Source organism: Cottoperca gobio, chromosome 13 (assembly GCF_900634415.1).
Source record: "Cottoperca gobio chromosome 13, fCotGob3.1, whole genome shotgun sequence".
NCBI classification, from domain to species: Eukaryota; Metazoa; Chordata; class Actinopteri; order Perciformes; family Bovichtidae; genus Cottoperca; species Cottoperca gobio.
The window spans coordinates 5589862-5602420 of record NC_041367.1 but is presented as its reverse complement, the minus strand read 5'-3'; the positions used below and the strand labels follow the sequence as shown (position 1 = coordinate 5602420).

The 12559-nt window shown below is 43.1% G+C and overlaps 1 protein-coding gene across 1 annotated transcript; it reads right to left on the bottom strand.

The window, feature by feature from the left end:
* Positions 1-9328: 9328 nt before the first annotated feature.
* LOC115017703 (collagenase 3-like) lies at positions 9329-12216 on the bottom strand. Its single transcript, XM_029446383.1, is given in 12 exon segments — positions 9329-9703; positions 9815-9918; positions 10026-10185; positions 10275-10408; positions 10537-10657; positions 10737-10892; positions 10973-11098; positions 11220-11368; positions 11462-11589; positions 11889-11999; positions 12126-12179; positions 12181-12216. Coding segments are annotated over 12 exon segments (1380 nt in total). The 3' UTR covers positions 9329-9602.
* Between the last annotated feature and the right edge of the window lie 343 nt (positions 12217-12559).

Here is a 12559-nt window from a genome sequence, read left to right as displayed (position 1 = left end):
CAAGGGCAGCCATCTTCTCCAAACGCTCTCTCATTTTCACCACATATGCCACAATGTTTTCACCTGATGGCTTTGGATCCTCCCAGTAGTCTCTCAGAAGATCCAGGGGCCCCCTCACCTGCCGTCCATAAAGCAGTTCAAAAGGTGAGAACCCAGTTGAAGCTTGTGGCACCACCCTATAGGCAAAGAGAAGGTACGGCAACCACTGGTCCCAGTCGGAGCCTGACTGAGACACGAACTTGCGCAGCATGCTCTTTAGAGTTTGATTATAACGGTCTACGAGTCCGTCTGTTTGGGGATGATAAGGGGTGGTTTTAATGCCCTTTACTCCTAGTAGCTGATACACCTGTTGCAATAGTTTTAACAGGAAGTTGGTCCCGCAGTCAGTGAGTATCTCTCTGGCTATTCCTACCCGGGAAAACAATTGGAGTAGGCAACTTGCCACATGCCTGGCTTAGGGGGAAAACTTCAGGGTAGCGGGTGGCGTAGTCGCAGATAACTAGAATGTAGCGATTACCAGAAGCACTTTTCTCTAACGGCCCCACTACATCCATTCCTATCCTCTCAAAAGGGTTTGCAATAATTGGCAAGGGCTGTAACGGGGCTTTGGCTACTCTCTTCCTTGAAGTTACCTGACAGATTTCACAAGTGTTGCAAAACTCGGAAAGTTGTGTGTACATGCCTGGCCAAGCAAAACGGTTACCAACTCTTCGCAATGTTTTAAGAAATGCCATGTGTCCTGCCCACGGAACTGAATGGCCTAGTTCCATAACTGCATTTCTGAGTGTCTGTGGTAACACTAAGGCCTCAATCTCACCCTGACGTCGATACAGGATACTCCTTTTTAGGAGGTAAGTAGCATCTTCTAAAAACCCTGTATTAGTTCTTTTTACCCCATCAACCTCAGACACCTTCTCAAAGCACTGCTGAAGCGTAAGCTCCTTTCTCTGCATCTCCCCTACATCCGGGGGAATGCCCAGAGCCAAAAAGTTGTCCCTTCGCTTCTGGGCTTTGGACATTCGTGGCTTCTCTGGACCTGCCTTCAGCTCCGCCTCAAAAAATGGTAACTCAGCAAGGGTCTCCGTCACACTCTGAGCCCTTGTAACCACGTTACACTGCTTTGACTCCGTCCCTGCGTCCTCCACCAACTCAACTTTAAGGGGTTCTAACTCCCTGCGAGTTCCACATTGAGGTTCAGGGGGCATCACTGTCGGGAGACAGGACATGGGACTATGTGGCTGTGGGTCTTGCACAAAATCCAATAAGGTGGGGATATCAAGTCCTAAAATGACAGGGTATATTAGCTTCGGGACTAGTGGGACTAGTAGACACTGGGAGAAGAAAAGTCTGCCCACCTACAGTCAAATAGACCTTGGCAGTGGGGTAAGGTTTTTCATCTCCGTGGACACAGCTGATTCTAGCCTTGCCTTTGGCCCACTGATTCCGGAGACTAGACTGGACCTTACTATGGTCTGACAACTGCCTGTGTCTACCAGTCCTCCCGTACGCTGACCATTTATGAGCACCGGCACTATACGGGCTTTCCCCTGTTTTACTGGGTTCAGCCTGGCGGGTCTAGGAACCGTACACAGGAGCGATGGCCTACTTGGCCTTTCCCCTGGACAGGTGTACTGAGTGTGGCCAAACTCATTGCACTGATAGTACCTCACCCCTGACTGATCTGGCATTTTGGCATAGGTGGGTCTACTGGTAGTGTACGGCCTGCTGCTTGTGTTTCTACCCTGGGCATGAAGATACCCCCTCTCACCCCCTTGGGACGTACTCTTACTGCCTGTGTAGCTGATCTGGCTTGTGGCAAAGCTTCTGCGGCCCTTTCTGGCTGACTGGAAAACCTTAGCAAGACGAGCAGCCTCCTCGGCAGTCTTTGGATCATGCTCCCTAATCCAAACTTCCATCTCTGGATTAACCATTTGTAGGAACTGTTCTAGAATCAGTTTCTCAGAGATTTCTTTGATGGTAGCCATCTCCGTTCTTACCCACTTGCAGAACAGGTCCTTCAGACGGACATACAGCTCACGGGGTGTCTCACCGGGGTGGATGTCCAGGGCACGAAATTGATGCCTATAAGTGTCAGCGGTAATTTCATACTTGGCCAGAATAGCCTGTTTTACCTGGTGATAATCCTCTGCATCTCTTATGTCCATTAGTACATAAGCACTCCGTGCTTTTCCAGTCAATAGGGGAACCAATCTAACAGCCCACTCATCTTGAGCCCAACGGCTGATGTGGGCCATTCTTTCAAAGGTGGTGAGAAACTGTTCAATGTCGTCTGCAGGAGATAGTGGCAACAGCTTAGGGTCGCGATGTCAAGGTGGGTCCCGCTGACGACTGGGTGATCTATGCCTGGACAAGGGCATTTCCTCATCATCGACCTTCTCCTCGTCATCCTCCTGCTCCTCCGTCATCTCAGTGACTTGGGCCTGGATTTGACGAAACTGGCCCTCCATTTCCCGCCATTTCAACTCTGACGAGTTGATTCTTTCTCCTGCTGCTTGTCTCTAGCTGCCTGGGCTAGCATGAGCGATCTCACCATTTCAGTCAGCTCCTCCAACTTGTCCCCCGGGTCACCTGCCGTGGCCCCCTTATCAGCTGCAGACATAGCAACCCCATCATATGGCTCCTCACTTTGTTTGTTCTTTTTTCCTTTGTTCATCTCTCCTCCTCACTTGGTCAATCCCACTTCTGACACCACTTGTTAGGCTGACCATGAGCGGTCCAGACCATAAGCAAGGAGGCAGAGGCAGGAGAACAAGCAAACCACAAACGTGGGCATTTATTTATAAGATATATATATATATATATACAGTGTCACAAACCAGTGGTCACAATTGACTGCATTCATGCCTGAGGCCATCCTACTCTCCCTCAATTTCCCAAAGAGCAGCCTTATATAGTCTTAACAGTTAGGTTGTACCAAACCCAGGGATGTTAACTGTTCTGTGTTTCCCACAGAACAGTTAGAGGCAAATCGAGAAATTTCCCTCTCCCCTGGAATCACAGTACCTTAAACAGATGGGACTCCGGGACAAACAATCGGCTACCAGGTTGGACTTCCCTGCCGGTACTTAACAGTGAAGTTGTACGACTGCAAGGCAAGTTACCATTCAGTGATACGCATGTTTGCATCTTTCATTTTGTGCAGCCACTGGAGAGCTCCATGATCCGTCTCCAGGGTGAACTGACGCCCCAGCAGGTAGTATCTCAGGGAATTGATGGCCCACTTCATCGCCAGGCACTCCTTTTCAATCGTAGAGTACCGAGTCTCTCTGTCTAGCAGCTTCCGACTGAGGAACACAACAGGTTTCAGCTCACCTCCAACCTCCTGCAACAGCACAGCTCCAAGGCCTACCCCGGATGCATCTGTCTGAAGGGTGAACGGTGTGTGAACGGTGTCTGTGCATAATATGAACAACAAGTATATGGTTGTGAGCTACACAAACGTAACGGAGACTAAGACCAGACGGCTACTGGGATCACCTTCGTTACAGTAAGTATTCAACTACGTATTCCGTATTTACGTATGTCTAACGCAACGTAACGTCTGCATATCTTATGAAGCACACGTCGGTTACGTCCGGTAATTCTGAACATGTTCAAAACATCAGCGTTCAACAACGCACCCCAGCGTAACACAGTGAGCTCTTAACGAATACTACTTATACCTTACCTTATATCAACGTAAACCAGCGTGTTGCCGATATTTTGTATACGCCATATTTTTGTATATCTTATGCATTCGTTGGGTATTCGTCTGATACATTTTGTATTAGTAAATGATACGATATCAATAGGTTAGACATGTGTATCTGTATATGTTCACTTTTCCGATCCGATGAAAAGTTGGACGTATTTGGACTCTGACAAATTTTCGTATGCGTCGGCATATGTTTCTGTCATACAGATATGTGTGACAGGGCCTTACCTTACCCACCTGTTTTTTCTTATTCTCCTGTTGTTTTTCAAAGCACACCAACAGCAGAAAGATGATTTAATAATCATACTTACATTTGAACTTGACTCTGCTGTTTGCATTATGGCAGTGTGGGACATGTGAGTGAGGAAATCAAAAGGTAATCGCTTGTTTTTCTGCAGTCGTCTGGCTCTGAGATGTTATTACTTCAAAGCAGAGGGAAGCTTTGAACTGTGTATAATTAATGCAGGCAAGCAGAACCGGGGTGTCTTTATTAAGTGCTCTGCTCTTGCTTGAACAACTATCAAACACATGTAATTTGACCTTCCCCGGATAGATCCTCTGGAGGATCAAGCTATCCAAGCAGCTAATTCACTTTGCTTCAACAATGAGCCGTACTGCTCTGAACACTGCCAGGTTTTACTTTCCAGTCCCGCAGGAGGCTGAAACACAAGACACATTTCTGAACAGTTTGTTAGGAATGTAAGAGTGAATAACTGTTCATTAACTCGAAGATCACCGTCGTGTACCGCCAGAGGTGTTTCGAGCTGGTTTTTGAGATTTTCCAACAGTGACGTCGACGTCTCGACGGTCCAAATGCCCTCGGGCTTGTTGTGCTGCCGTGACAATGGACACCAAGGCACTGTGTCAGCGTACTGCAGCTCAGAACAAAGCTTTTGTTTTTCAGACAAACAAAAGAGCAGCTCAACTTGTCACAGGTCACAAAGATTTGCTTGTTTGCAAAGAGCCACTAAAGCTGTTGAAGTTTGAACCACTGTGTTCCACTACTATGCATTTAGTAAATCCTAGGTTTAAACAATGTATCGGTTTTCTTAACTTGTTCACACCAACTAGGCCTCAATTCGTTCTTCAATATGTTAACATGAATACTGTGCATTCAAAAGTCTTACTTGGCGTACATTCTTTATCCAAGCAAAGCACCGGTACAAGATGGCTTCCACAAAGAGAGAGACAAGGATTGATTATTCTTTACCTAAAGTAGTAAATAATCTAATCTAGTAAAATATCTATATATGTTTGTGTAGAAATAAAAACAATGTCTGCTTTCCTTTGCGTTTAATCATCTTGGAGGTCACAAGATAAAAATATTTTTTGTTTAAATCAATCTTTGTCTCTCTCTTTGTCCCAACCTGAAGACATTATGTGACAAAGGGTGGTAAGTAAACACAGCTTTGTTTTAATGGGTCAACATTTTTGGAACTACTGGTTCACAAAAAATGCTTATGTGGCTTAAAACATCACAAATCAGCAAAAAAGTCTAACTTTTCGGGAATAAGAAACATCACTTTAGATTGACCTAAAACTGTACCATGACTCAGCATGTGCAGTTATAGTCAGTGGTGCTGTACAGAGGAAGTGTTATTATGCTGTATCTTGTAGTTCGTATCCAGAGGCCCTCACACTGAGGTTCCAACAGTCCCATCAGCTGTTCTCACGTCTGCGTCCGACATCTGTTCCCTCGCTGGAAATTGAGGTCATGTTTTGTAAAGTAGAGAAAGAACCAATTGTTTGCCGGTATATGTGCATATAAAAGTTTTTCGACTTCCATCTTGAGCCAAAGTCAAAGTTCAGATATTTTCCTTACATGTGATTTTGTGTAACCGATGGAGGCAAATTTACCCAAAATCAAGCAATGCTATATAATGTGCCCGACATAGCACTGTTATTACCCCACCATTTATGATGACACTCACAGCACTTAGATTCCACTATAGGTGACGTAGTTCCAGGTTATCCGTTATGTATCTATGGCGTGCGACTTGAGGTATGCGGAAGAAAAGCATGACTTCACTTGACGGGGAACACATTCTGGATCATGTTTCTCTCACTGACAGCTGCCTTATTTCCATTTTGGCTTACACTGTGTGAACCAGTGTACTTTAAAATATCTTACACCACAAGTGAAACTAGTTCTTCTTCTAACTTTCATATATCAAGTTTTAGGGAAGGACGCCTGTGTTCTCAATGAAAGGCCTTGCATGCACATTTTCACACAATACCAATATAGTTAATCTTGTGCAATGAATGCCTTAAATTACAGCTTTTATCAATACTTTTATACAGCATAGAGATAAACTCTTTTACTGAATATCACTTCTACGACCCAGCTGTGTCTGCCCGTGTGTCATATCTGGTCATATTTACCTAAATATGGGTCAACACGGACTAGAGCCTGATTTTTCCACATTCCAGCATCTATGTCCAGCAACAAACAGACTAGTTGACAAGAATGCCAACAGTACACAGAAGGATTATATTTGCAAGAACACAACAAAAGCGCCTCTCATGCACTCTGACATTGTAAAAATAATGTGGACATGCATGTCAGTTTGTCAATTCCTAGGGTTTGAGAGATTTAAATAAAAGTTGTTCTAATAAAGATTTCTGTCTTAATGGCATTTCACAAGTCCCCCAAAACCGTGTCGATTGCTCACACTCGGATTAATCAGCTCAGTTTGGGAGCAGCGGGAGTCTTGTATCACCCTTCTCATATTATTGGTCTAAGGAGGGAGTTTCCCAGAGGAAAAGAGATACAGTCTATCCTGGGACTGCTGCCCGTCAATCTCCTCCATCTGGTTTCCATCAGGAACTGCTGGGCAGGACTGCGTGAAGGTTTTCTCAAAGGACACCACTTTTCTTTTAATCTTATATCTATATTTGCTATTTCTCGCTGACCTCGTCCTTGCTCTACATGTGTTGTTACTCTACCTTATAGCATGTTTCAACAGAGGCAAATAAATAAGTAATGGGAAATATCCCCGTAAAATTGAAGGTGGATGAGAACATTATAGTTAATTTTCTAGCTTCAGGGAACTCATTCCAGTATTTGAGCACTGATTGCGGAACCGCGCCCTTCTTATTTTTGCTGCAGGTTGTAAATCTTCCACTCAAAGGGCAACGAAAGTTCTGTCATGTACTGACCTGGCTGCACTTTTAACTTCAGTAAATCCAGCATCACTTCACCACCTAACTTGTAACCAATGGAGGGACATTAAAATTCAGGGTTTATGATCTTTTTTCCTTTGCCTCCAGTTAAAATCCTCAACGCTGCATTTTGAACGAGTAGAAAGAGTCAGATATGGTAATGACTTTTAACTGGGGCAGGGAGAGGTGCCCGGATGTGACTAGAATGAGATGGAGGACTTGCACGACCTCTAAACTCACATGGGGCTAAAAGTGACTTCAATTTCAACGTTTTTCACTTGTGCTGCTGCTATAAAAGCCAAAAGTTAAGTCAATACCAAAAGTTGCTCAATTTCTGCAAACCACCAAGGAGCGAGAGTATGTCACTAGTAAATATTTAGAGACAAGAGACTGTCTTGTTCGCTTTCCCAGAGGAGTGAAAACACGTCCAAGTATAGGAGACAAAGTGATCCTCTCACTGAAATAAACATACATTTGAGAGAAAGCTATAAATGTCACATCTGCTGTATTTTACTGAGTGCTTCTACTATTTTTATAAAACTGGATCTTCTTTTTCCAAGGCCACAAACATGCATTATCTAAACATGATACAAAATGAAGGCAAAGTTGTAAGAAAAGCGAGGCTTTTAGATGATTTTCAGCAAGAGGCCAGCAGACAGCTGAGCAGCTCGTGCTGTTTGCCAAACACAATCAGCACTCTGTTTTAAATCTTTCCTTTTGTCATGTGTCTCCACCTTGTTTTGCATTGCCCACTGAAAAATAACATTTTCTATTCAATACACATGAACTCTTGGCAAGCTGAAGGGGAAGTATCATTCCTGACACAGGCAAATCATGATAATCTTAATTTGATTCCAAAAAAGGCTTATGTAAAAGTCGTATTACTTTCAGTTAAACCGTCGCTAATGAACACACAGGATTTGTGAAGCAGTGACGCAATTTACACCACGCAATTCCTCAGAAATGAGCAAAGGTGACTGCTTCACTACCCTGTAATTACATCCACATGATTGGGCCTGTGGATTATGCTGCATGGCTCAAACTTAACTGTTTACTAAACTTTAGTACGTCAGACACTGACCTTTAAGAAGTGGACTGCTCATACACAAATACTCAACACTTCTCACATGTTCCTGAACTTTCCGTTCACATAATTGGCTTTAGGTTGTTATATGCTGGAGGATGAAGATACCGTGTGTAATGGCCCTTTATTAATACAATTAGTGTTTAGTCTGTTTGAATCGAGGTATGTTCAGATCTAATGTGGCCAGAGCCAACGATTTTCCCCAACATTTGTTGCTCTAATGAAGCATACACTGATTATTTTTATTTTTTCCAAACTCAGGAATGTATTGAGACACTGTGTGGTGTAGAAACCTGACACTCCAGCAGTAGAGTATTGTAGTAATGCTGCACGTATTTTGTGTATAACTTAATATTTCTATATCTCACTTAACTTCTCCCAGAGCAGTCAGGACTCAGACTGTTGATAGGAGTGCGCCCTCTAGTGGACAAGGTGGTGAACTGCATGACCCAGGATGTCTTGTCAGTAAGTCCTATACTAATACTACAGTACATTTAGTGTCTCACTGAGTTGGTGTATGTGCTATTTATTGAATCATTTTTGCAAAAGCAATACATAAAACTCTTGTGTAAGGAGTTTGAATATGATAAATTACCTCTAATTCTCTATATGCTCAGACGCTGGTTTATATCATGCCCTTTTCATGCCATTCTAAGCCGATAACCCCCTACATCTAGTTTGCATGAGGACCTTTGAGTGGCAGCAAGAGTTCAGCTGCTTGAAGATTATTTATCCCATCTGACTTCACACACACAAATTACTTGTAACAAAGTATAACAGGACACGATAGTAGAATACAGGTAGGACTAGTTGCTTCTTCCTGCTCCAATTCATACATGAAATGTTGTAGCTTATTGGAAGTCTGTTGTATGCTCTTATTTATTGGTTATTTGTGTTGTGTTTTTTTACATATATTTTAGATTTTATTTTTTGAACGTTCAAAATAAGGTATTTTCAATATATATTTCAATATATATTTAAATTCAATAATGATTGCACACTGATTGCCTTCGTTTTCTTAGATTTTATTTAATACATTTCAACCATTTCCAAAACGTTTTGGAAAATACTGACACATTTCTTTTACATACATCAATACATCCAAAAGCAGCAAGTTAAGGACTCTGGTTGGAGTAAGTGGACATGCTGAATGTTGAGGATAATACTTTAACATTACTTTACGTTCAGCTCTTCAGCACTTAAACACACGAGCATGAATCCAGATTTCTTTTATCTGCTTTCATTGAAATTCACAAAACTTACAAAAAACCTAAAAACAAACAGAGAATACATCAAAAGCTCTTTGTTGAAATACTGATGTTAGTCAAACATGTGGTCAAATAATGAGCATACTGACGAGAAACTTAACCTGTTAAATGTCTTGTAGTACAAATATAGATATGTGAAATAAATAGCAATAATCTAAGGAAATATATTTCTGAGGAATTTTCCAGAATTCCGCGTCCGACAAACGAGACTGTGTGAACAACAGGCGTCTAGCACTAATAAAAATAAACTCTTAACTTTAACTGTAACAGGTCAGTCCTGCATGTTTCCAGTCCCCTGCTCATTCAATGAACTGCATATTATTATTATACGCTTGTGCATATTTTGTTTACAGTACAGCTGCACGCCACCTCATCAGCAGTTAAGAAAGGAGTTGGTCCTCATGATGCGAATGACCTTCCTGTAGGTGTAGCTGTACTCGTACTGCATTTGGTCGTGGAAGAAATTCAAGTATCCTGCAAGACAACCGAGTGAGGGTAACGGTTAGGGAAAGCAGTATCGTGGAAGTGTTTAGTTTTCGATGCTTTAGATATACTGAACATGTGATAAATGAGGCTTCGTAATACCGTAGCGATAAACAGCTGCGTCGACCTCGTCACCCATCCCGGGGAAATCTTCCTCGATGGATCGTGGGTAGCCGCTGTCCATGGTGCCTGTTGCTTCATCATAGCTGTGAGTGACAAATACAAATAAAAACAATGTTGAGGAAATGCAGAATTGCATGTGGTAAGAATGACATTACTATAACTGAGACACGTGATACTCATCACCGCATACCTCCAATATTTCTCATCAGCGAAGAACAACGTTTTTCCGGTGTCTCCGATGTGCACGGCCGCATCTATTTCTCTCACTTTCTTGGGAAAACCAAGTTTGTGTATGTACTTAGGGTAACCGTCCACGAGGTTGTATCCATTTAGAGCCCACATTCGGATCCCTGTTGAAACACAGAGTTTTTTGGTCAAAGCATACCGTCTCTATTATAAACAGATACATAATAGCAGTAAATAAGTGTGTACAACCCACCGCTAAATATGATGACTAGATCCTTCTCTGGGTACTCGTATGCTGCGTCCACCTTGTTGGGGATGGAGGGCCACGTGGACTTGATCAGTGTCTGCACAGGCTCCGGCATCTGAAGGTGGAGACGCCAGTAGAATCTGCAACACAACATTCAAAGCTCAATACAAAGTAAGTATTTGAGTCACAGAATAATCCTCTCTTTCTCACAAACCCTCTGGTGGTCCTGGAGTTTACGTTTTAAAGTCCTGTGTGGTTCTTCCTGTACCTGTCTTTGAAGATGATGGTTTCTCCTCTGAGCTCAGTGACGGCATCAAAAGTTAACATGGGGTCACATTTGTCTGGCGTGTCAGGTTTGGGCTTCACTTTTCTTTGGTTTGGGTTTGGGCCTGCGACGGAACATCTTACATTAATGCACAGGTCACATAATATGTCAGTGTTAAATCGAAAGACGTATCATTTCCCCACCGTATAGAGCTTGAATGCCTTCGATGTCATCCTCTGACAGCGGGTAGCCGGTCGTGTACGAGTAGACGGGGTACATCAGGGCGCCCGCGTCTGTGGAATGGGACATACCGAGGGCGTGTCCCAACTCGTGGGCCGCCACGAAAAACAGGTTGTACGCTGTAGAGGAAAGAAGTTCTGTGTTAATCACTAAGATACAGTTTAGTGACTTATGTTGTGCATCTGTGCATCACGCTCACCTGATGAATCTATGGTCCAGTTTTCTTCCTCATCAAAGTGAGTGTCTCCTCCGATGCCTTGGCCAGGTGGGTAGGCATGAGCGAGCAATCCATTAGGCCCGTCAAAAGGATTGTAGTCTCCATGCTCTACAGAATAAATAGACATTTATATTATAAGTCCATTCTTCAGAGGATGGGAGAATGTAGAAACATCCACATGTTGTTTTGTTTATGTATTCAGAGGCTGTGTACAGTATGTCAGAATCACCTTTTGATCCAAAACTGATCATGATGTCAGCAATGCCCTCGTGCAGCTTCTTAAAGGTCAGAGGGGTGACATCAGTCCAAACGTTCAGCGCATTGCGGATGGCTCTGTCTACATCAGACTTCTTCAGATCGGGTGTATAATTCACAATTCTGGAACATCGGGGGGGTAGACAGCGAGGGAAATTAGAGAATAAAGGATATTAGCGTTCACTTTCTAAACAGTGCACTTGCTATATTTCATACCTGAATGTGATGTTGTTGTTTGGCCATTTGGGGTGTCGAGGGAAGTGGTTGTACTCCCCGATGTCAGGGACGCCACATCTGGCCTGCTTCATCAGCTCCAAAGTGTTGTCGTCCAGTTTCCCTGTCACCTTCCGAGGCAGAAGAGGTGCAAAGAAAATACGTTACATACCCTGTGCTGCCGAAGTTTTAATTTGACCGAATGCATTTCTTTAGAAACTATTGATGATATTTTGTTTATTTTACTAAACAGGTTACTCAAGTCTGGAGGTAACTCCACTCAACGAAATTGAACTCCTTTCCACAGAAAAATGTTTTAATGTAAACCGAAATGTTATCTGCCATTTGCACAAGAAGACAACATCACGTGCAGGGGAAAGATCCCTCCTCAAGCTAATTAATAAATGAACACACATCCAGATCTGGTCACCTTGAGTTTGAAGAATCTCTGCATCTCTTCCATCTTAGTCTCAAAGGGACCTGACGATCTCTGTCGACCTTGGAGACCGGCTGGAAGGCCATAGAACCGACGGAGGTACTTCTGTTTGTTGAGAGAGCAGAGAAGCTGAATGACATTCATAATAGTACAAACAAATAGATGTGGATTACTCCCTCTTTATCAATATGTGAAGCCACTTGAAGCCGGACTAGAGAGCTCAGATCTTACCTCTGCTAAGAGCCAGTTGTCTTTGTCCCCAGACTGCAGAGGCAGAGCAGTGGAAGTGAGCGACCAGAGCCAGCAGCAGCAAAGCGATCATTGTTGTTGTCTGTGTGTTGTCCCAACCAGTCATTGGGTTCAAGAAGCTCTGACTGGTATTTATAATGCTTTGGGTCCACTTTTTTTCAAAGGGTCCCAGTGATTCATGTAAAAGCACCTAGCCACTTCCTCCTTTGTGAAGAATGCGCTTGTGCATGTACAACTGCAGCGACTGCGGTTTGAGTATTCTTTGAACCCTCCTAAAATGCTTTGATTAAGCACTTCCCATTTCTCAAATTGCCATGACTTCAGGAGTTTGCCAATATATACACAGAAAAGGTTGATGTGGCAAAATGATACACTTTGAATTAATTTTTTTAAAGAGAAAAAAACAACCACATGTG